This window comes from Ceratotherium simum, chromosome 14, assembly GCF_057802395.1.
Source record: "Ceratotherium simum simum isolate JZ-2026a chromosome 14, ASM5780239v1, whole genome shotgun sequence".
NCBI classification, from domain to species: Eukaryota; Metazoa; Chordata; class Mammalia; order Perissodactyla; family Rhinocerotidae; genus Ceratotherium; species Ceratotherium simum.
The window spans coordinates 3,695,716-3,720,751 of record NC_141913.1 but is presented as its reverse complement, the minus strand read 5'-3'; the positions used below and the strand labels follow the sequence as shown (position 1 = coordinate 3,720,751).

Genomic DNA, 25,036 nt, shown 5'->3' with positions numbered 1-25,036 from the left:
TGGTTGGCATCACTAGGCCCACAGAGCAAGGAGAATGGCTACTTCATTTCAAAGTTTTCCTCATATTGGAATAAAGCGTATTTTGAAAAGCAGAGAGCAAACTCGTTCTCTGTTTCAAGAGAATCTGTAGGGACATCCAGAGAGAAAGGGACATGCTCCGGCTGATCCCTTAAACAGTAACTTCACTAGAAAGAAACGTCAAACTTATCTTGGTGTTCTGTGCTCAAGTTCACAAAAAACATGACATCCTCATTTCAATTTTTTATTAAAATACTTTTTTGTTTATAGGGACAACCAAAGAAAAAATACATAATTTTATGTTGTAGATCATGAAAAATACAATAAACATAGACTCTTGGGAACACATAGTAGATTTTAAAAATCTTCAAAGAAGTTTTCACAAAAACAAACTTTAAATATGTGGCTTATTTATATATTTACCTCATTTTTCAGAAGCTTTAGTTTCTTTTCTCCATTTTGATGCTGCTCTGATATATAATCATTCAAATATTCTAACATCTTATCAATTTTGTTTTCTGAAACTTTAGAAATCATATTTCTAAATGAAGGTCTCTCTTTTATAGCATTCTCTGTAAATAAGACTTATTTTATTTGAATTATCATTTGAATTGGTGCCACTACAGTTTTAGTAATAATTAGATGTTGCAGTGTGGGGGGGGAGAGGGACAGATGAGACATACAGAAAACTTGCTAGCAAGGACATATCTGACTAAAGGAAAGAACTTTATATATATGGCTTTTATAATACTGATTTAAACTTAGTGTTTTTTTGACCTAGTTATAAAAAAGGTAACAACCTAATTTTTGATTTAAAAAAAAAAGAATTTTTACCAGAGCTTCAATATAAAAGTGAACTGTGTTTAGAAGGGTAATAGGTGGTCTAAAGTTTAGTGGAGCTACTGGCTTCCCAAATGTTATACTTTTTATTTGAAAAAAATATTACTTTCAAAATCTGAAATATATTATAGAACTGCAAATAGAACCTTTTAAGTGAACTCTTTCTCTTAACCCCTTCATAAACCAGAAAAATTAAGCAAAATTTGAATATAAAAGTACCATTACACTTAGGGATAATTTCTGTTGGGAGAAAAAGAGGTAAGAAAAATCAGTTAAAACATAACATGGGGGCCTGCCCGGTGGCGCAAGTGGTCGGGTGTGCGCGATCCGCTGCGGCGGCCCGGAGTTTGCCAGTTCGGGTCCCAGGCGCGCACCGACGCACCACTTGGCAAGCCATGCTGTGGCAGCGTTCCATATAAAGTGGAGGAAGATAGGCATGGATGTTAGCCCAGGGCTGGTTTTCCTCAGCAAAAAAAAAAAGGAGAATTGGCAGATGTTAGCACAGGGCTGATCTTCCTCACAAAAAAACAAAACAAACAAAAAAAAACATAACATGGTTCAAGAAATTATCCTCCCAATGTAGGGGCAGAAGAGATACTACATTTTAAAATTTAATAATGAAGACCTAAAAAAGATGATAAATGCAGTTAAAAAAGTTTGTTGAGGGGCTGGCCTGGTGGCGTAGTGGTTAAGTTCTCGCACTGCACTTCGGCGGCTTGGGGTTCACGGGTTTGGATCCCCGGGGCGAACCTATGCACTGCTTATCAAGCCATGCTGTGGCAGGCATCTCACATATCAAGTAGAGGAAGATGGGCACGGATGTTAGCCCAGGGCCAATGTTCCTCAGCAAAAAGAGGTGGGTTGGCAACAGATGTTAGCTCAGGGCTAATCTTCCTCACTAAAAAAAAAAAAAAAGTTTGTTGACATAATTAAGGAAACATTAAGTATGTTGTCAATAAACAAAAAAGCATTCCTCTATTCATAGTATGAAATTACTTTGAAAAACAGCAAATTTGAAATGAAGCAGCTGGCTGCAGATCCGTTAAAACTTTCTCTTTCTTAAGTTCAAGAAAACCTTCAGCCTTATAGGTATTAATGAAGAAGGGGAGCCAAAATGTTTTCAAGGCACTTTTAAACAGAGGCATTCTAGGTAAAAGTAAGAAAAGGATATCCCAATGTTTTCCTATTAAAAAAGAATACACCCATGAGCTAAATTTCAACTTTCTAAAAAGATAAAGTACCTTGGGTATTCATTAGAGTTATCTGAAAGGACAGAAAAGGTATCAAGGCTTTAAATTTTATGATAGTTAATCATAATATTACATATGATCTTGTAACTAACTACTGTTCAGATAATGAATACAAACTGTCTAAGAGCATTACCTATTTCTATATACTAAAGTATTTAGACATACAAAGAAGTATTCCTAAAAAGTTACTTGTAATTCAAATATGTACTATTTAAGAAAAATAATTTTGTAAAGTTAAGAGCCTTTGTAATATAAATATTTATGTTTTAGATTCAAGCGTGAAGATTGGGATTTTATTACTATGAAGGGCACATGGTATTTAAGCTTATTTTTACTTAAATATTATATAAAAAGCTGACAAAATACTCTGTAGTGTATTTGGAGTTAACATCATCTTGAACAGAGATTTTTTTTTGGATTTCATAATCTTAACCTCCTACTATATGATTACACTTGCTTAATAAGAATATTTGATCCAGATATAAACCTAAAAGAAAGATTACAAAACAACAAAATAATTAATGGAAATAGTTTTAGGTGTTTCCCCTTAGCATCCCCAGCATTTTCAGCCCTCCCTGTTCACACCTGTAAATTCTCCTCTCTAAGCCCTCCTGTCTCTCATCTACTGGAGAACACGGCTCTGCCTGCACGGAGGCTGAGCGGCTCATTCTCTCCGTCCCATGTGCGTGGCTTCACCTTTCAGCCTCGACATTTCTGTACAAGGGGACAAGTTGTGTCCCTGGTGCTCTATGAGGACCCTGATTTGGCAGTTGTTTCCCATTCTTAGTGCTCTCTAGGCTTGTACCTTAAGTCAGAGAAATGCTTTAACTTCCTAATTATTTACCCGAGCAGAGTATTTCACACAGTCTCATAGATGTGCCCTGAAATTCTCGGTCAAGATTCTTCATCACTACCCCCACCAGCACTCTGGGCAGGGGGATGGAAGAGGAGCAACTTTCCCTAAAGCTTTGCCAACATGTGTATTATAGGATGGATTCTACTATATAAGAGTTTTAAATTGTAAAATATAGTAAGCATTTACTTTCTAACACCAACAGAAAAAGGTTTGAAATTAAGCCTTTTATGGTAATTTTTATGTGAGTTCTCAGGGTGATATATCTGAATATCTACCCTATTTATAGACCAGATAAACAATACAAGACACAGTGAAAAATGGCATCCAACTGTAAAACCTCAGTGTCCTAGGCGTAGTACACGAAGAAATCACAACTTATGTTAACATGCTCTAAAGCTTTCAAAACAAAAGGCTTTTGGAATGCTAGAAGAAAATGACATCAGGCTTTATATTAGAAATCTCATATCTTTCAAGGAATTCTCTGTGCACTTGCTTCTCATATCACCCAAGTTGTACATGTATTTAGAGGAAAGGGCTTATTGTTAGTGGACAGTAAAATCAAACAGAGCAGTTATAATCATAATTTAACACATTACCGCATTTGTCATACTTTAAAAGTAATTCAGTCCAAATGCTTTACATCTCCTTAACCTGCTGGCGTTCTGGTGCAACCAGTAGACCTCAATGAATAGCTTTTTACGCCTTTCTCTTCGACTAAATTGCTTTGATTTGCATTTCTTTTCCTTCTTTAAAACATGCAGTTCATACATTTGACAGTTTTACTACCATAGTCGATGCATTCTGGACCAATGCACTCACAGCAGGCATTATGGAACCAGCGATATTTGGATGCCCCCATGGACTCACAGGATATCTTACACTGATGTATGGACATGCAGTCATCAAAATAAACCACAGTACACATGTGTTCTGAAAAACAAAAAATTTAAATTTCAGAGCAAGAAAGAGGAACAGCAGGAAATACTTTAATACCTAGCTGAATATTATTAACAGTTATTTATCTTAGTTAGCTTATTGCTAGTCTGCACAGGACAACAGATAAGGTATAAGAAAAAAGATCACATTTGTTAACTCTATTGAGAAGGAAGCCAGAGTCTCCCACTCCAGCTGAAGAAGGAAAAGGGCTTCCTTAGTCACTTTATCAGATTTCAGACTTTGATCTGAAAGTTAGATTACTGGGCTTAACAACATTTGCTGTGCTTCAGAGCTGTGCTTTTTAAACTAGGCATTTCTGATAAGATTTCCTACGAGGAGAGAATTTTCCAGCTAAAAGAAGTTCGAAAAATACTATTCTGAAGTTATACTGAGAATTTATAAAAAAATAAAACACACAAGTAATTCAAATGATGCAATGTGGTTAGCAGTGCTTGGCACAATTCAGCATTAGCTATTAGAAAATTATTATTAACAGCAATTTCTAGTCCTACTTTCCAAGGTAATCACTTTTGATTGTTTCAATTTTTAGTTCTCCTGGTGGTTAACCCCACATAACTACCTAGCTAGGAGGATAGGGTACATGAAACAAATAAAGGACAATAAAAACCATTAATAGAGAGTATCTGATTACAGGCTAAGATATTTTACAAAGCCATTTACAGAAGTGATAAATCACCAGGGGTCTGATAGTAAGAGAACGCTTAATGGAAAAAACTGGACTTGTAGTAGGAAGATTTAAAAGCAAAGCTATTAGGAAACAAAGTAAGGAAGGTCACACAGAGATAGGTGTAGCGTGCACAGGGATAGAGTGGAGGCAAGTTGACTGCAGTGGATGGTTGGCATCAGGAGATGCCATTGAGTGTACAAGACGGGATCTGGTTACAGAGGGAAATAGGCGAGGCCAGCACAGCACTGGACCAAGGAGACCAGAGGGTTAGCAGTGAGCAGGACAGGGGAGAATTTGAATCTCCAAGTGATTGGTACTTCATTTATTTATTTATTTATTTATTTTTTTTAAAGATTTTATTTATTTATTTTTCCCCCAAAGCCCCAGTAGATAGTTGTATGTCGTAGTTGCACATCCTTCTAGTTGCTGTATGTGGGACGCGGCCTCAGCATGGCCGGAGAAGCGGTGCGTCGGTGCTCGCCCGGGATCCAAACCCGGGCCGCCAACAGCGGAGCGCGCGCACTTAACCGCTAAGCCACGGGGCCGGCCCCAGTTCATTTATTTATTCAACAAGTATTTATCGAACACCTACTAGGGAACAGCCATTAGGGACTCTAAGAGTAATCAAGAATCCAAAGAACTAAGTAGAAATTGGTAGACCTATAAGTTAAAAACAGACAACAAATCGAACACAAATGTGAGAGGAGTAGGAAGGGGTTAACTCCACCGGGGGAAGGGGCAGCTAGGGAAGGGGTCACAGAAGAGAAACTTTAGCTGTCTTGAAGGATAGTTGGTGTTCCCAGGAATTAGCTTTCTGATTATTATTTCATGAATTTAAATAATCTTTAAGAAAAATTTATGAATTATTATTTAATATTATATTGATTATTTACATTTTAATAACTGGGAAAATGGTAGCAAGACACATTCCATACATTTCTGATGTTTTCCAGGTTCTAGAATTTGTCTTATAAAGCACTTTAACCTAAAAGGAAATGAGAAGTCTTACTCACTGTCATTAGTCAGTATCATTAATAAAAGCTGTTTTGCTTTTACGATTGATGGCCAAAGTTCATACTATTTTAGATAGGCAGAATTGTAATGGAAGGCCCAAAAAAAAGCCAAATAAAAAAGAGTACAAATTATACTGCTCATGCATAATTCATGTCATATTTTAAGAAATAACTGCAATTTTCATAATTGCCTTATTCTTTCACAGTAAAATTGTATAGAGTCTTTTATTTGAAAATATCACAGACTTTACAAAAGTTATATTCCAAAATTAAGGTATGACCTATCCTTATTAATACGCTTTATTAGTGAAGATATCACCTATCCTTTAACATGCTTCTCAAAGTTATATAAGGCATTCCCTCATTTAGTTCTCCTTCTGACCAACAGCACTCATTTACAGAGAACTGGCTTGGGTTAATTTATACCTGGAAATTAGATATCTGTAATACCAACGTGCTCATAAATAAATTTAGCTGATGATCTTATCATCATTTGCGGTACCAATGCTATTATAAAAACCTGATTTCCTAGGACACTCTGAATGTTACCTGATGGTAGGCAATACTGTATTAGATAAGCAAGACTGTTGCTATCTTATGAAAAGAACAATTAACGCCTACTGTAAATAAATATCAAAATTAGGACCAGGTTATCTATTTTCCAGCATAGACTCTATCACCGAGAATATGAAGGAATTGCGACAATATGCTTTCATGACTCCTTATTTACTCAATGATTGGGTTTATTAAAGTCCAGAATTTACTTAAGACTACACAAACTCAAAACCAGAAAGCTGCTCTTTTTTTTTTTTTTGTGAGGGAGATCAGCCCTGAGCTAACATCCATGCCAATCCCCCTCTTTTTGCTGAGGAAGACTGGCCCTGGGCTAACATCTGTGCCCATCTTCCTCCACTTTATATGGGACACCGCCACAGCATGGCCTGACAAGCGGGGCATTGGTGCACGCCTGGGATCCGAACCTGAGCTGCCAGCAGCAGAGCGCACTCACTTAACTGCTACGCCACGGGGCTGGCCCCCAAGAAAGCTGCTCTTAAAGATAATCTTAATATAGGCTTCATAGACCACGCAGAAAGTGAGGCATCGGGACAGAAAAAGTCAACTGTTGGCAGTTACCTTTGTCACTGGAATAAGGAGCATGAACATTATTGCCGGGAACAGACACATTTTGGTGGTGTGGCTGGTTCACAGTTTCTAAAAATGAAACCAGATTCTCATGATGTGAAAGTTCTTCTGCGACAGGGAAGGAAACGATGTTCCAGTTCAACTGAGTATCTCCTTCTGTGAGTGCCCGGAAGAGAGAAGGGATTGGCTCATGAAGCTCCTCCACTGTGCTCTTTGAAGTTGGAGGTGTGTCACTATAATTTCGAGGATTACACATACCTGGGGGAGAGAGGCCAAGAGAATAAAAGTTTATTTTTCTCACTGATTGTAATGTTGTGAGATATTGTTAGTTATTGCCCTGCAATCAAAGCTCCAACATATTAAAATTATGTGACTTCTAACATTATACACAGATACTTTGCTAGTTTTTCTGGCTGAGAGGGCCTGGAAGCGATGACACCCCAACAGCAACAACCACACTGAGTGCCCAGTTTTTGTTTTCTAATACCTCTTCTCCACTAAGAGGAACCACAGCTCCTTAAAGAAAAGACTGATTCCAGGGCTAGGCAGGGAAAGTACAAAACAACTCTGGAATATCTTTTTGTGCCAGAAAGTAGGGAAGTGCTCAATAAATGATGAGACATGTTGAAAAAACACAAGAGGCAACCTGAAGGGGCTCCCACAGGCCAAACTGACAATTTTAACATTGAAATAAATAATGATAGTAATGGATTACCACCCTGTGAACAAAACAGAAATTGATGAGTCCTCATATTATAAATAAATGAATAAATAAATGGAGGAGAAGGGAAAGCTCTTCCTTTTAGTAGAGTGCTAACTGATAAACGTAGAAGGAATGAAGGAAATAGAAAATCACCACTTGGCAACCATCATCAAGGTGTTTGATTCAGATGGGAGTCATCAACGGATGCTAAGGCTGGTAGGAGGAGGTTTGATGAGGAACATATTGACGTACTCTTGGAAAATTCTCTACAAAATACTAATCAATTACAAAGGGGTTAATGGTGACTTTAATGTGGAAAGACCCAGCAGATACCAATGTAACCAGGAGTTCCAGGTTAATATCGCCAGTGATGGGACAGGGTGGTGCTGTGTGTCACCTGATGTAATGCATAGCTTCATTTCAGTGCTGATGTTGCCAAGAATAAGTGACTTAAGTATGGTCATCAGTCAACATCAAGTGGATCGAAGTTGAGGGTCATCCTACATAATGTTAAGGTCTGTACTCATTAAAACTGTCAAGGGATAGGCTAAGGGACTGTTTCAGATTGAATGAGTCCAAAGAGACAGGACAACTAAATGCATCACATATTCCTGGATAGGATCCTGAACCAGAAAGGAAGAAGAGATGCTATTGAGATAGTTGGTGAAATACGAATGGGGTTTGTGGGTTGAGTGGCAGTGTTGTGCCAATATTTGCTTTCTGATTTGGAGGACTGTATGCTATTTACATAGGAGAGAATGTTCTTGTTGTTGGAAAATACAGACTGGAGTATTTAGTAGTAATGGGACACCATATAAAGCTTGCTTTCTAAAGGTTCAAAAAAGGATGAATATCAATGAGCGTGTGTGCCTATGCACATTATAGTGTGTGTGTGTAGGGAGAGGGAGAGAGCAACAGGTACTAAGCAATGGAGCAAATTCAGTACAATGTTAGTAACTGGGGAATCTGGGTGAGGGGACACGGGAGTCTTTTTACTCTTCTGGAAAATTTTCTCTACATTTGAAATTATTTCAAAATGAACTATTTTTAAAAATAATTTTAAAAAGAGAAAATGGAGACTGACGTCAGTGTCATGGCGGAGTGAGCTTTCCCATAAACTCTCCACCCGCCCCCCCCGATAAGCTACAACAAAAGGAACAGTCACAGACCAACAACGGAATCCTAGACAGTGAAAAGCAGGATCGGAAAGATCCACACTGCCGCACATCTGAGAGTGGAACGTGCTGGGCCCCCCGGAGGAAGTGGGGAGAGGTAAGAACTCCTGTCCCTCCCCATCAGATCAGCGATCCCGGTCCGGCGGCTCCCAAAGAGGGGGGAGGGGCGGCCCTCTGCAGGGAAACGGTAGCTCTTCAGGCTCTCTCAGCCAGTGGGAAACTCCCACACAGAGGAATCAGAACTGCTGCAGGGGTGCCATCAACATCTGAGCACCCCAGAGAGCTGATAACAAGGGGTGAACGAGAAGCCCCCCATGCCAGGGACCCAGCGGGCAAAAGAGAGAGCTCCCCCCGCCCGCCCCACAAACCTGACCCTGCAGCTCAGCCGACCAAACCAGACCCAGTGACCTGCAGATCGCAGCGAACAGCCGGGGCAGAGCGCAGGGGGCTCAGATTACACAGCCCTTTACCCCCACACAGTGGCGGCGGGTGGAAATTACAACCAGAGATTTCCAGGATGAGGAAAAACAAAGCCAAGACAGGAACCACAATGCAAAGATACATGAAATCACCAGATCAGAAGAAAAATGACAAGCACCCAGAAACCAACCCTGAAGACACAGAAATCCATAACCTAAATGACAGAGATTTCAAAATAGCTATCATAAAAACACTCAACGAAATACAAGACAACACAGACAAATAATTCAATGAGATTAGGAGTTTCTTCACAAAAGAGATTGAAATCATAAAGAAAAACCAATCAGTGCTGATGGAGATGAAGAACACAACGGAGGAGATAAAGGAGAATCTGGAATCTTTAAAGAACAGAGCTGACAATATGGAGGAAAGAATTAGCATTTTAGAGGACAGGAATACAGATATGCTCCAGATAGAAGAGGAGAGAGAACTAAGACTAAAAAGAAATGAAGAAAGTCTCTGAGAAATATCTGACTCTATTAGGAAATGTAACATAAGAATTATAAGTATTCCTGAGGGAGAAGAGAGGGAAAGAGGAACAGAGAGCCTATTCAAGGAAATAATAGCTGAGAATTTCCCAAATCTGGGGAAGGAGCAGGAAATACCAGTAAGCGAAGCCAACAGGTCACCTAAACATGTCAACAGGCAAAGGCCCACACCACGACACCTAGTGGTAAGGCTAGCCAGAGTCAATGACAAAGAAACAATATTAAGGGCAGCTAGGCAAAAACAAAAAATAACGTACAAAGGAACTCCCATAAGGCTCTCAGCAGATTTCTCAACAGAAACTTTACAGGCTAGGAGAGACTGGAATGATATATTCAAAATACTGAAAGACAAAAACTTTCAGCCAAGAATACTCTATCCAGCAAAGATATCCTTCAAATATGATGGAGAAATAGTAACTCTCCCAGATAAACAAAAGCTAAGGGAGTACATGGCCACGAGACCCCCACTACAAAAAATACTCAAGAAGGCCCTCAGGCCTGAAAAAAAGAAGAGAAAGGGAATACAAAGCTTGGAGCAAGGAGAAAAATAGGTAGATGAACTCAGAAAAATAGTAGATCTTTACCGGAATAGGTTAGCAACCACTTAAATACCAAAATCAAAGATCAAAGGAAGGAATTCACCAAAAATAAATTTAACCTCATCACTGTAAACACACAGCCACAACACAAGATAGAATAAGGTATAACAAGAACGACTTAGAAGGGGAAGAGGAAAGTGATTGAATTGACTTAGTACAAGGAAATAGGAGGCCATCAGATAATGGACTATCTCATACACAAGATTTTTTACACAAACCTCAAGATAACCACTAAACAAATAATCAAAACAAAATCACATATGATAAACAAAGAGAAAACTAGAAGAGTCATAAGACAGAACAACCAAACTGAATTGGCAGTCTGAAACAAATGGGACAAGAAACAAAGGAAATGCAAAAGAACCAGAAAATAAGTGACAAAACAGCAACATTTAAGTCCTCATATATCAATAATTACCCTAAATGTAAATGGATTGAACTCTCCAATCAAAAGATACAGAGTGGCAGGATGGATTAAAAAGCAGGACCCAACAATGTGCTGCCTCCTGGAAACACATCTTAGCTCTAAAGACAGGCACAGGCTCAGAGTGCAAGGATGGAAGACAATACTCCAAGCTAATGGCAAACAAAAGAAAGCAGGTGTTGCCATACTCATATCAGACACAGTAGACTTCAAGATAAAACAGGTGAAGAGCCACAAAGAAGGGAAATATAAAAAGATAAAAGGGACACTCCACCAAGAAGACGTATCACTTTTAAATATATATGCACCCAACATAGGAGCACCAATGTACATAAAGCAACTATTAACAAACCTAAAAAGAGACATTAACAACAACACAATAATAGTAGGGGATCTTAATACCCACTTACATCAATGGATAGATCATCCAGACAAAAAGTCAATAAAGAAATAGTAGACTTAAATGAAAAACTGGATGAGATGGACCCAGTAGACATATACAGAGCACTCCATCCAAAAACAGCTGACTACACATTCTTCTCAAGCGTGCATGGAACATTCTCAAGGATAGACCATATGTTGGGAAACAAAGCAAGCCTCAATAAATTTAAGAAGATTGAAATCATAACAAGCATCTTTTCAGACCATAATGCTATGAAACGGGAAATGAACAATGAAAAAAAAACTGGGAAAGTGACAAAAATGTGGAGATTAAACAACATGCTACCGAACAACCAATGGATCATTGATGAAATTAAAGGAGAGATAAAAAACTATCTGGAAACAAATGAAAATGAAAATATGCCATACCAAACCATATGGGATGCAGCAAAAGCGGTCCTGAGAGGGAAACTCATAGCGATACAAGCCCACCTTAACAAAAAAGAAAAAGCCCAAATAAGCAACCTTAAATTACACCTAACAGAACTAGAAAAGAAGAACAAACAAAGCCCAACGTCAGCAGAAGGAGAGAAATAATAAAAATCAGAGCAGAAATAAATGAAATTGAGACCAAAAAAACAGTAGAAAGGATTAATGAAACAAAGAGTTGGTTCTTTGAGAAGATAAACAAAATCGACAAACCCTTAGCCAGGCTTACTAAGAAAAAAAGAGAAAAGGCTCAAGTAAATAAAATTAGAAATGAAAGAGGAGAAATTACAACGGATACCACGGAAATACAGAGGATTATAAGAGAATACTATGAGAAATTATATGCCAACAAACTGGACAATCTAGAAGAAATAGATAAATTCTTAAGACTCATACAACCTCCCAAAACTGAACCAAGAAGAAATGGAGAATCTGAATAGACCAATCACAAGTAAAGAGATTGAAATAGTAATCAAAAACCTCCCAAAAAATAAAAGTCCAGGACCAGATGGCTTCTCCGGTGAATTTTACCAAACATTCAAGGAAGATTTAATACCCATCCTTCTCAAACTATTCCAAAAAATAGAGGAAGATTGGGGCCGGCCCCATGGCTTAGCAGATAAGTGTCTGCGCTCCGCTGCTGGCGGCCTGGGTTCGGATCCTGGGCACACACGGACGCACCGCTTCTCCAGCCATGCTGAGGCTGCATCCCACATACAGCAACTAGAAGGATGTGCAACTATGACATACAACTATCTACTGGGGCTTTGGGGGAAAATAAATAAATCTTAAAAAAAAAAAAAAAAGAGGAAGATGGAACATTTCCTAAATCATTCTACGAGGCCAACATCACCCTGATACCAAAGCCAGACAAAGACAATACAAAGAAAGAAAACTACAGGCCAATATCGCTGATGAACATAGATGCAAAAATCTTCAACAAAATTTTGGCAAACCAAATACAGCAATACATTAAAAAGATCACACACCATGATCAAGTGGGATTTATACTAGGGATGCAGGGATGGTTCAACATCTGCAAATCAATAAATGTGATATATCACATCAACAAAACAAAGAATAAAAACTACATGGTCATCTCAATAGATGCAGAGAAGGCATCTGACAAGATACAACATCCATTTATGATAAAAACTCTCAACAAAATGGGAATAGAAGGAAAGTACCTCAACATAATAAAGGCTATTTATGACAAACCCACAGCCAACATCATACTCAACGGGGAAAGACTGAAAGCCATTCCTCTGAGAAGAGGAACGAGGCAGGGCTGCCCACTCTCACCACTTCTGTTCAACATAGTACTGGAGGTTTTGGCCAGAGCAATTAGGCAAGAAAAAGGAATAAAAGGAATTCAAACAGGTAACGAGGAAGTGAAACTCTCACTATTTGCAGATGACATGATTCTATATATAGAAAACCCTAAAGAATCCATTGGAAAGCTATTAGAAATAATCAACAACTACAGCAAAGTTGCAGGGTACAAAATCAATCTACAAAAATCAGTTGCATTTCTGTATGCTAATAATGAACCAACAGAAAGAGAGCTCAAAAAGATAATAGCATTTACAACTGCATCAAAAAGAATAAAATACCTAGGAATAAATCTTACCAAGGAGGTGAATGACCTATACAATGAGAACTACAAGACATTATTGAAAGAAATCAATGATGACATAAAGAAATGGAAAGATATCCCATGCACGTGGATTGGAAGAATAAACATAGTTAAAATGTCTATATTACCTAAAGCAATCTATAGATTCAATGCAATCCCAATCAGAATCCCAATGACATTCTTCACGGAAATAGTAAAAAGAATACTAAAATTCATATGGGGCAACAAAACACCCCGAATAGCTAAAGCAATCCTAAGAAAAAAGAACAAAGCAGGAGGCATCACAATCCCTGACTTCAAAACATTCTATAAAGCAACAATAATCAAAACAGCATGGTACTGGTACAAAAACAGACACACAGATCAATGGAACAGAACTGAAAGCCCAGAAATAAAACCACACATATACGGACAGCTAATTTTCGACAAAGGAGCTAAGAACATACAATGGAGAAAGGAAAGTCTCTTCAATAAATGCTGTTGGGAAAACTGGACAGCCACATGCAAAAGAATGAAAGTGGACCATCTGCTATCGCCATTCACAAAAATTAACTCAAAATGGATCAAAGACCTGAAGGTGAGACCTGAAACTATAAAACTCATAGAAGAAAATATAGGTAACACTATTTGACACTGGTCATAAACCAATCTTCTCGGATGACATGCCTACCCAGACTAGGGAAACTAAACAAAAAATAAACAAGTGGGACTTTATCAGATTAAAGAGCTTCTACAAGACAAACGAAACCAGAATCAAGATGAACAGACAACCCACCAGCTGGGAGAGAATATTTGCAAAACATACATCTGACAAGGGGTTGATCTCCATAATATATAAAGAACTCACACAACTGAACAACAAAAAAACAAACAACCTGATCAAAAAATGGGCAGAGGAAATGAACAGACACTTCTCCAAAGAAGATATACAGATGGCCAACAGGCACATGAAAAGATGTTCAACATCACTAATCATCAGGGAAATGCAAATCAAAACTACACTAAGATATCACCTCACGCCCGTTAGAATGGCTGTAATCACCAAGACAAAAAACAACAAGTGTTGGAAAGGATGTGAAGAAACGGGAACCCTCATACACAGCTGGTGGGAATGGAAACTGGTGCAGCCTCTATGGAAAACGGTATGAAGATTCCTCAAAGAATTAAAAATAGAAATACCCTATGATCCAGCCATCCCACTACTGGGAATCTATCCAACGAACCTAAGATCAACAATCCAAAGAGGCTTATGCACTCCTATGTTTATTGCAGCATTATTCACCATAGCCAAGAAGTGGAAGCAACCTAAGTGTCCCTTGATTGACGACTGGATCAAGAAACTGTGGTATATATATACAATGGAAGACTACTCAGCCATAAAAAAAGACAAAATCATCCCATTTGCAACAACATGGATGGGCCTGCAGGGTATTATGTTAAGTGAAATAAACCAGAAAGAGAAAGACAAACACTGTATGATCTCACTCATATGTGGAATATAAACCAACACATGGACAGAGAAAACTGTATTGTGGTTGCCCGGGGCAGCGGGGGTGGACGGTGGGCACAAGGGGTGAAGGGAGTCATATATATGGGGATAGACAAACAAAAATGTACAACCCAAAATTTCACAATGTTATAAACTATTAAGACATCAATTAAAAAAAAAAGAGAGAGAAAATGGGCAGAAGAGAGTTAGAGATAGTGACTATAAAAAACTTTTTCAAGAAGTTTTGCTATAAAGAAGAGAGCTGAGAAAACGTTTTATCAGCCCCAGGCCTCGAGCTGTCCCAGCTGACACTGTGTGGAGCAGAAGGGGCAAGCTACACCCAAGAACTCTGCCCCAAATGCAGGTTTGTGAGCTAATCCAACGAGTACTATTGCTTTAAACCACTATGTGCTGGGCAGGTTGTTTAGTAGCAGTCATAACTGAAACAGAGCCCTCTGGATTTTCCTTTGTGAACATTATACTTTTAAAAGCTAAATTATGTTTCATTTTTGTTTGGCATCTATTAGATCTAACACGGAGCTTTTCTTTTCCCCCAGATTAAAAGTCTGGAAAGGTTTAACCCAATTTATAAATTCCTATATTTTATAGATTTAGGGAGAAGGAAAAACCATCTCATGTGTTTTCCATATTTTGTTAGCTCTTTGGCAAGACCTGAGTATAACAAGGTTGTGTGTGCTCTTCGTAAAATCTTTCAATACCCCTGAACTTCTATGATTTAGATTGTGTGACAGAATCATGGATTAAATGATCAAATATCACTCCTTTATTCATAAAAGAGGAAATAGGCCCAGATAAATTAAATGGTTTGTCCAACATTACATAATCTAGGATTAGAGCTAAGATTATGATTCAGCCTGATTTCACGTCCACTGTTCTAATAATAACATTCTATAATCTTTAAGTGCCATTTAAAAGCAAATAATACTTAGAATATTCGTATTAACAAATATCCATAATATATTCTTCTGTCAGATTCTATAATGAATGAAAATTAGTAATCAGAGATTAAAAGGTAAACAACTGAGTTCAATGGTTAGAGCTAAACTCATACTGAGACTTGGAAGAAACTTCAGTGCTCATTATCAGAGATTTCATTACATTAAAGAAAGCCTTTTTTGGAGTTTTGTGCATTTAACAAACTTAGGCCAGAAACATTTTTAATTTAAATCTCAACAGACTGCATTAAAACCAGTAAGCATGAAGTAAATGCTTGCTGGGTAATATTTTTCCATGGCATTCTTATAAAGTTTTCACCTATCTTCTCTTTTTAATTAGGATCCAAAGAGGTCATCACAAGAGACTCTTCCTAGTTAACACTGATTGTAACCCTCCATTTCCTGCCTTAAGCACTCTTCAAATTCTGTATTCTTCCATACATGGTGCACTGAGAAATTTGATCTTCCAATGATGTGTGGGAGTTAACCTGCTCAGGGAAAAGTAACGTTTTGAAATTTCTGGAAATTCTTTAGTTGTCCATATTCAAGTACAATGGATGAATTTCTGGTTGGAGAGTTACTAACCACCCATAGTTTCAATCAGTTAGTAAAACCTTTCTGGGAAGCATCTCACCATCATCCTGAAGTATACCATCATTAGAGAGCTTTTCTTTATTTGACTATGGAGTCTATTTTTGGAGCTTTCATTTCTTTTCATGATCATTTCTTGAGGTAGTTTGTTACACTGAGGCATTCTTTCACTACATTGAAGTTTAAATACTTATTATACTAAAAATTTTAAAGAAACTGGTTCTGCACATAACAGTCAAGGAGGCTAAAAATCAGGAAACACACAGCAACAATTGAAAAGGCAAGCATTTCAAATCCTTTAAGTGTATAGAACTTCAATACTATTTCTTTCAGCAAGCCAGAATTCACTACTATCATGTTCTTGGTCTACAACTACTAAATACAAAGAATTTTCTGATCGATGCTTCATTCTTTTATATATCTAACCTGTCGTCATTACACATTTGAAAACTAAGGATACGTTAAAGTAGAGTTTACTCAATGAAACTACATTTTAGGGTAGAAATTAAGACTAAGACTAAGGGGAAAAAAAGTTATTACTTTCTTCAACAAACGTGTATGGTTAAACAACAACAAATACTACAGAAGACCTTACAGTGAAAAGCAACATTCCTTTCCACTGCTCCCACCCCCAATTCCACACCAGACACAGCCACTTTTAAAGTCTGTTCTCAAGTTTCTCCAGTGGTTACCTCTGTAATAATTTAAATAAAAATGATTAATTTATAAGGAGGAGTAAGAACATCTTTAGACATCATCTATTAATCTTCTTATGTGAAAGATAAAGATGTTCATGTATATTAACCCCATTTCTCTCCCCTATTTCTAATAATCATATTATTCTAACTACAGTTTGTTTCCTTTGTAATCTTAAATATACTTAAACTCCTCATTTTTATTCCACATCTCTTAATTCCCTCATTTGCAGATAAGGATACTGGCGCCTTTCCCACTTTCCCCACCCAACTTCTAACTTTTACACTGACACATCTGATAACTATATTCTATTGTCTATGCACAATGAAATCTTCTTGTCTTACTACATGTTGATTCTAAAAGTTGAAAACCAACAAACAGCAGTTACCTTAACATGATCCCATGAATACTGTTCACTGCAAGACAGAGAGTATGATAGGATTTCCTTGTCCAATGTCATATTCTCAAAGGAAAATGTTTCTAATTTCAAAATAAAATGAACTTTTCCTTGAACTCCATAAAATATTGAAAACCATGCTACATTTCACAAGGTATTACCTATGAGGTCTTCTTGCCAAAAAATATTAAACTTGAATCGAATCAAACTTTTACAATTAGCTTCAAACTACTGGAAATACAGAGGGACAGAGGAACAAGCTAAATGATACCTCAAGGAAGCAACCAGTCAAATCCTGAATGTGGGATATTCTAGGAAAACTGATACCATTTTTTTAATATGTCAAATGACATGAGAAAAAAACACGAGAGGAGTCACTCTGGATTAAAGGAGGACTAAGAGACACAACAACTAGATACAATACAAGGACCCTGTCTGGATCAATTTGAACAAATCAATTATAAAAACACATTTTTGAGACATCTGGAGAAACTTGATCATAAACTGAATTTTAGATTATACCAAAAAATTACTGTTATTTTTGTTAGGTGTCATAATGGCACTATGACTAAGAAAGTAAGTGCCTGTATTTTTTTTTAGAGATTGATACTGAAGAACGCAGGGGTGAAAATTATTTACTGTCTGTAATTTGCTTTTAAATACTTCTGCACAAAGAAAGAAAAAGGAAAAAAAACGATAGATGAAACAGATGTGGCATATTCTTGATAATTATTGAATTCGGTGATGGGTATATAGGAATTCATTATGCTTTTCTCTCCACTTCTGCGTATACGAGAAATTTTTCATAATAGCAAATGAACTGCCATATTTAATCTCTTTATGGACACCTATTTTCTTGTTGAACTTTTGTTTTTTATTGCAATTTCTATGCTTGGAATTTTTTTTTTTTGCATGTGTGAGAAAGATCAGCCCTGAGCTAACATCCATGCTAATCCTCCTCTTTTTGCTGAGGAAGACCGGCTCTGAGCTAACATCTATTGCCAAGCCTCCTCCTTTTTTTTCCCCAAAGCCCCAGTAGATAGTTGTATGTCACAGTTGCACATCCTTCTAGTTGCTGTTTGCGGGACACAGCCTCAGCATGGCCGGAGAAGCGGTGCGTCGGTGCTCACCCGGGATCCGAACCCGGGCCGCCAGTAGCTGAGCGCACGCACTTAACTGCTAAGCCAAGGGGCCGGCCGGGAATTTTTTTTTCTTGTAGACCACAGGTAACAAGCTTACAGCAAATCTCGAAAAATTATTCTGCTTCTCAATTATATGCTTGATATCCATGGAACTCATTCACAGATATGTTTCTCAGAGCCCTCACTTATTGCCTTCAGTCCGACCAGTTGTCTCCTAGGTCTCTGTATAAGTTGTATTTTTAATTTTCTGTATATTATCATGTTTCAATAACTTGGAAAAACTCTTCCCGTTGGAGAGACTCCTCTTCCCAGGACTAGCCAATTCTTGGAGAGAGAAAAGAGCTCAGCCAAGAGCATACTTTTGATATGCAAATTGACCAATCCAGAGCTAGGCCTCCTCTATCTGACCCCTATACCCCAGGAGGCAATATTCCCCTGCCTTAGTCATCCCAGGGCCAGGTACCAGGCAACTAGAGACCACCCTTATAGCCCAAAGCCCATGGGAATTATTCAACTAAACTGTCTGCTCTGCCCTGCCTCGCCTTTCCTGCAGAAAGCCCATGGAAGGCTCTGGCCCATACTTTCCTCTTGCTGCTGTCTTTTGCCACTTGACCAAAACCTGGTGCTTCACCTGTGACCCTGTGTGACATGCTGCCGCCCCTCTCTGAGCCCTGTGAGTATAACAAACTATTTCCTGAGCCTCTCCTGTGTCTCCTCTATGGCTACACCTATGGACCACCACATAAAATAACAGAGAACAGCCTCCTGCTAGTTATCATCCTAACCACCCTCAACTCCACTCCCAGTTAAAGCTATCATTTCCTTCAACCCATGTTTTTTTCTTTCTTGGTCTTCTGCCTTATTTTGTTTGATTGATCCTCTATTACACCTTTAAAATATGGTGTGTGAAAAGTACACTTTGAGTTCTTGCTGCCTAAAAATGTTTTTATTTTACATTCACATTCTTGATCAATAACTTGTCAGGTCAAAATAATTTTACCAGTGATCACTTAAGGCATGGTCCAGTGACACTGATGAGAAGTCTGATGGCAGTGCGATTCTCATTCTTTGTACATGAACACTATTGTTCTTTCTGAAATCTTTTAGAATATTTTTCAACTTGGCACTTGTAAAATTTTATGATGATGTGTCTAGATACAGGTCTTTTTTCACCAGTCTTGCTCAGCATTCTGTAGACTGTTTCAGTCGAATGATTCATGGTTTTTTCTCAGCTTTGGGAAATTTTCTTCTATTGTATCTTTGATAATTTCTTCCCTCTTATTTTTTATTCTTTTCTGGAGTATCTATTTTTCTCTTGTTATATTTTCCATCTGTCTGTTTACTCTATATTCTGTAACATTCCAATATTATTTTCAGCCACTCTTAATTTATAATTTTTCTAATCAAATTTTAAATTTGTAAATTCTTTCTTGCTCTGTTTTTCATAATATAGATATAGTATTTTCTCAAATTTCTCTAAGATATAACAATCAGTTTTAAAGATTTACTTCCTGAAGATTTCCTCCGTGGTCAGTTGGTCTGCTACTTTACCTTGTTCTTTCTTTCAAGGTACTTGTTCTGTTTTTCTTGCACGCTTGGTTATTAGGCTGGAGGCACCTCCCTCCCCTGCAATGCCGGAATGAGGAGCCTCTGACTCTGGGGAACCAACAACACACCAGAGGCTCTAGTCCTTTCCAGTTAATTCCTTCCATTTCTCTAGGGAGAATCTCTCCAATTTTTTTCCTAGATTATTTGGAACTTTTTCTGAAGAATAAGGGAATGAGCAGGATGTCAAATCATGCAGCTGTTCTATGGATAGGTGTTCAAATAATCTTGTTATTTTCAGATCTATTTCTCACTTCTACACACTACAAAAGCCAAAGCTGAGTCTGGACACTCTTTTGGGGTTTAGCTGGGGAGGTTACTCCTAATCCTACCATAACCTCTTTTTTTGAAAATTATTTGGGTGTTTCTTCCAATTTGTTTACTAAATAGCAAGTGCCTCCATCTCTCCTTTTAGATATTTCTCCAGCTATAATTCCATCTTTTCTTCCTCTTTGTTGTTAGAGTTTACTCCCAGTTGTATTCCTTTATTTCATTTTACTGGAGTCTTAAGTGCAAGGGAGAAAATGTATGAATTTAGACCACTGCATTGAACTAGAAGTCACATTTACTTCAAGGAGTTGGAAAATGTGATGAATCATTATCTGTCTCCCTCCCTCCTTCCCTCCATCCACCCCTCTTTTCCCAGATACTTGTACCCAGCTTCCTAAAGGATGTCTCTACTTGAGGACCCTACATGCCCCTCAAACTTAACTATCCCAATCATCTTCTCCACACACCTGGGCCTTATATTTGCATCCTTTATCTCAGTTCCCTGTCACAATGTATCCAGTCACACAAGCCAGAAACCCAGTGGCTATTTTTGCCTCCCATCCCCCCTCAAGTCCCACTTCCAACACATCCCCAAGTCTGGTCAAGTTTAACCTAACTATTTTTCCAATGAAGCAACATCACTTCATCTCCTCTGCTATCACCTAGACTGTGCCCCCATCGAATTCTGACTGGACTTGGAAACACCATATTTTGATGGATTTTAAACTCTATCTTCCATTCTTCTTCAGAAACTCCAGCTCCTTTAAAATGCACGTTATTGGATTTTACCATCTCTTATCTCTCCTTTTGGCCATTATCTTTGTACACTCAGTTACTTCTCCTTCATTTACTAATATCTTCATTACCTGGATCACCATCTCATGTCCACCACTAGACCTGCTGCATTCTTGACAATTTCAATATTCACATTGAAGATCCACCTAACACTCTGGCCTTTTGTTCTTAGACCTCCTTATGATAATGATTTTTAAATCTACCCTACCTCAGTCACCCAACTCTCAGGTCAATCATCAACTCCCCTCTTTTCTCATATCCTACATCCAATTCAAACCAAATTCTGACAACTTACCTCCAACATATTTCTTGAATTGGAGCTGCACCACTTCCACTGCTATCAATAATCCCAGTCTAATCTACCACACCCTTTACTTAACTAATGCAGCTGCCTCCTAACTGTTCCCCCATCTCTTCTCTTTGTATCCTAAAGTCTGTTTCCCACAGAGTAGCCAAATGGTCATCTAAAAATGTAATTCAGAAATCACCACCATACACTCTCCACTGGGGTTCCACTTAGGATACAATCCAAACTCCTTTCCATGGCCCCCAAGACCTGGCCCTTACCCACGTCTCATTCATCTCTCTCTCTCCCCTTCCCCTTGTTTACTTAACATCTAGCCACACTGATCTTCCTATTCTTCAAACTTGGATCTTTAGCCATTGTACTTAAATCACTTATATTTTGATATTAAGTGGTTCATATCAATCTTTTGTTGTTGTTATTGATTAACTAAAGTTACTGATTTCTAGAGTTTAGACTCTAGAGACAGACTCTTATTAACTCTCTTAAAAGTCAGAATTTTCCAGTGCTGACAAAAGGAGGAAACAAAAGCTCTTTGAGATGTATGATTCACATAGGAGTTTTCTCTAAATGAAAAAAAATACAAAAAAACCAAAATTATTATTAAAAGATGCCTTCTGATCTAAGTAAAAATAAAGTTATTCTAAAGGTATCTTGGAATTCATTTCTTATACTTTTTAAACAATAAAAAGTGTGAAAAATATGTACTTCTTTCCTGGAAGTATGTATGAGAAACTGTTAACTTTAGGGAGAGGAACTGGGGATATAAAGAAGGGACACATTTCATTATATACCTTCCTGTATTGTTTGAATTATTTATTGTACATAGGTAGTAATTTTAGTTTTTAAATTTTATTTTGAAGGAAAATACATATGTGTTAGTAATAGCAGACATTGGAGGTCCTTCCTTTCTATATTTTCCTAAAATTCAACACAATACTTTCACCTGAACCTATTTAGATGGGAAAAATTATTAGTTTATTAGTAGTTTTCTTTAAAATATTGAATATATTAATACAATACTCTGGATATTCAAAAAAGGATGCACTTGAACAGCAGTTCCCCAAGTGTAGTCTATGAACTCCCTAGAGCCCCAAGATCCTTCCAGGGGGTTCATTTGGTCAAAATAATTTCCATAAGACATTTTTTTTTGTTTGTTTGTTTGTTTTACAGTTCTAATACTTGCACTGATAGTGCAAAGGCAATGATGGGTGAAACATTTGGTGCCTTAGCTTGAATCAAGGCAGTGGCACCAAACTGTTACTAGCAGTCATTGTATTCTTCACCACCAAATACAGTTAAAAAAAAAAAAAAAAAAGCCAGTTTCACTTAAAATGCTTAATGAAGCAATAACAATTATTAGTTTCACTAAATGGGGACCCTTGAACACATGACTTTTTAATATTCTGTGTGATGAACTGGGAAGTATGCTGAAAATACTTGTTACATATTTAAGTACAATGATTGTCTCAAGGAAATCACTTATTGAGTTGCAAGCTGAACTAGCCACTTTTTCCTTAGAACACTATTTTTACGTAAAAAAATGACTACCAGACAAACTATGATTATGAAGATGTGTGTATCTGGCAGACTTTTTATTGAAAATGAATGAAGTGAGAATGTTACTTCAAGGATACAACTCATGGTATTTGTTGTTGATGATGAAATGTAAGTTTTCAAGCAAAAATTAGAATTTTGGAAATCTTGTATCTGCCACTATGACTTGACAGTTTCTCAATATTTATGTACTTTTCTGATGAAAGCGGTGGTAAAATTAAATAATATGATTTTTTTTGATATTGTATAATGAATATGTCAATATTTGGTAGATCTACATAACTCACTGAACTCATAATTTCCAAATGACCAACGCATGATGTTACAAAATTATCCATGGGTAAAAGTTATTCAAAATTCAAAACAGATCAATGGATTCTGATGTAACAGAGTATGAAGAGTTTCAGGATCTGGTTTTAGATTCTATTTTGTAACTCATCTTAAAGAAACTCCCACGGGTCCAGATTTGGTGTAGTACCAAAGAAGAACATACACAATGTCTAAAAAGGCCGTTAAAATACTCTTCTCTTTTCCAATTACATAGCCACGTGAGGCTGGATTTTCTTTATATATTTCCATCACAGCAACAAATCACTAAAGATTGAATTTTTCAGAGTATAAAGGGGTCCTGAGTTTAAAAAAAAAAAGTTTGAGAATAGCTGCATTAGAAGAACAGATGGTAAGAGACAGTAGCCATTGTAGCTAGACCCCTAAAGCAGAATGCGCCCACAGTTACCAGAACAGGCCATTGGATTCAGAACATGTGATCAAATAGACCTCATCTTGAGAGGGGTACGAGAGCAGACAGAAGTTTTCATCTCTGGCTCTTAGTTTCCTCAGCATGAATACAGGGAGTAAATCAGAATCTCCAGCGGGTACACATAGTTTTAAAAAGAATCAAATTAATACTATAATTGTCTTTTTCTAAAAAAAAAACTCCTATTGTTTTCAAACTACAAATTACAAAAAAGGAAAGAAACAAATTTGTCTGATCATATATATAAGATACAGTGATGCAGAAAGGACACCACTGAGACAAATAATGAGTGAAACTGAGAAACACGGACATACCATTGTCTAGAGCAGCTTTCCTTAATCTTTTGAAACCCATGCCGTGTCTTCATAAATATGCAAATCTCACCACCATCTGTCCTCTCATGAGTTGTCACAGTTTTACAATGCCTCTCAGTGCAGACTCAATGCACAATGGCAAGTATAGTAGGGCAGAGGCAATTTTATGAAGGGCCACAACAATGCAGTCTAAACATGCAGTTCTCAGACAGTCTGGCTAAATCCAAAGAGAAAATTTAGAGTTCACTGAATACAGCTTTGTCCCCAATCCCAGTTATCTTTACAGAGATCATGAAAAATTACTAGTTGTAAATAACTATTTAATAAATCCAACATCATTTACTAGTTTAAGAGTGATAATTATAATCGCTACAAACGAAAGCTACTGTGTGATATGATTTTAGAATGACACCACCTTCACAAGAAGCTGAGTAACGTATAACACATAACATATAAGAAGCCATCTAATGTAATGGGTCACAGAGCATGGACTCGAAAGCCAGACTACCTGGCTTGAATTCTGGCTTTCCTCCAGACTAGCTGTCTGACCTTCAGGAGGTCATTTAAACTTTCTGGTCTCTGTTTCCTTATCCGTAAAACAAATGAGGGATAATAACACCTTCACACTCCTTAGGTTTGCTGTAAGGACTAAATGAATTAATATATGGAAAATACTCAACACATAAGATGTTATATAACCATTAACTATTATTACTTTCACAAAATATTGCTTGACCAACTAGATTAATCCAATTTAGACAGTGCTATACTGACATTCTAAAAGAATTAAAAATTGTTTCACTAGACAAAATTCTATTGAGTCACACAGTATATATAGAATGCATGATCTAAGAAGTTAGGATCTCTTTTTTTCTTCAAGATATCTTTAACTAAAGAAACATCAAGTTAAAAATGTCTATAATTAATTCACTCAACAGTAGAGTCTCATCTGATTTCTAAAATTTTACAGTACCAATGAAACTACTGTCCTTTGTTTAATGCACTGATAAACATTTAAACTTAATTGCTTTGTTGTGACAATGA

At 37.3% G+C, this 25,036-nt stretch overlaps 1 protein-coding gene across 1 annotated transcript in view; it reads right to left on the bottom strand.

The window, feature by feature from the left end:
* Positions 1 to 248: 248 nt before the first annotated feature.
* TWSG1 (twisted gastrulation BMP signaling modulator 1) overlaps positions 249 to 25,036 on the bottom strand; it is a 57,816-nt gene continuing 33,028 nt past the window's right edge. The window contains exons 4-5 of the mRNA XM_087438907.1: positions 6,736 to 7,002; positions 249 to 3,894 (exon numbers count right to left, since the gene is read on the bottom strand). Of these exons, the coding sequence (XP_087295033.1) occupies positions 3,713 to 3,894; positions 6,736 to 7,002 (449 nt within the window). The 3' untranslated portion in view covers positions 249 to 3,712. The remainder of the gene's footprint in view (positions 3,895 to 6,735; positions 7,003 to 25,036) is intronic.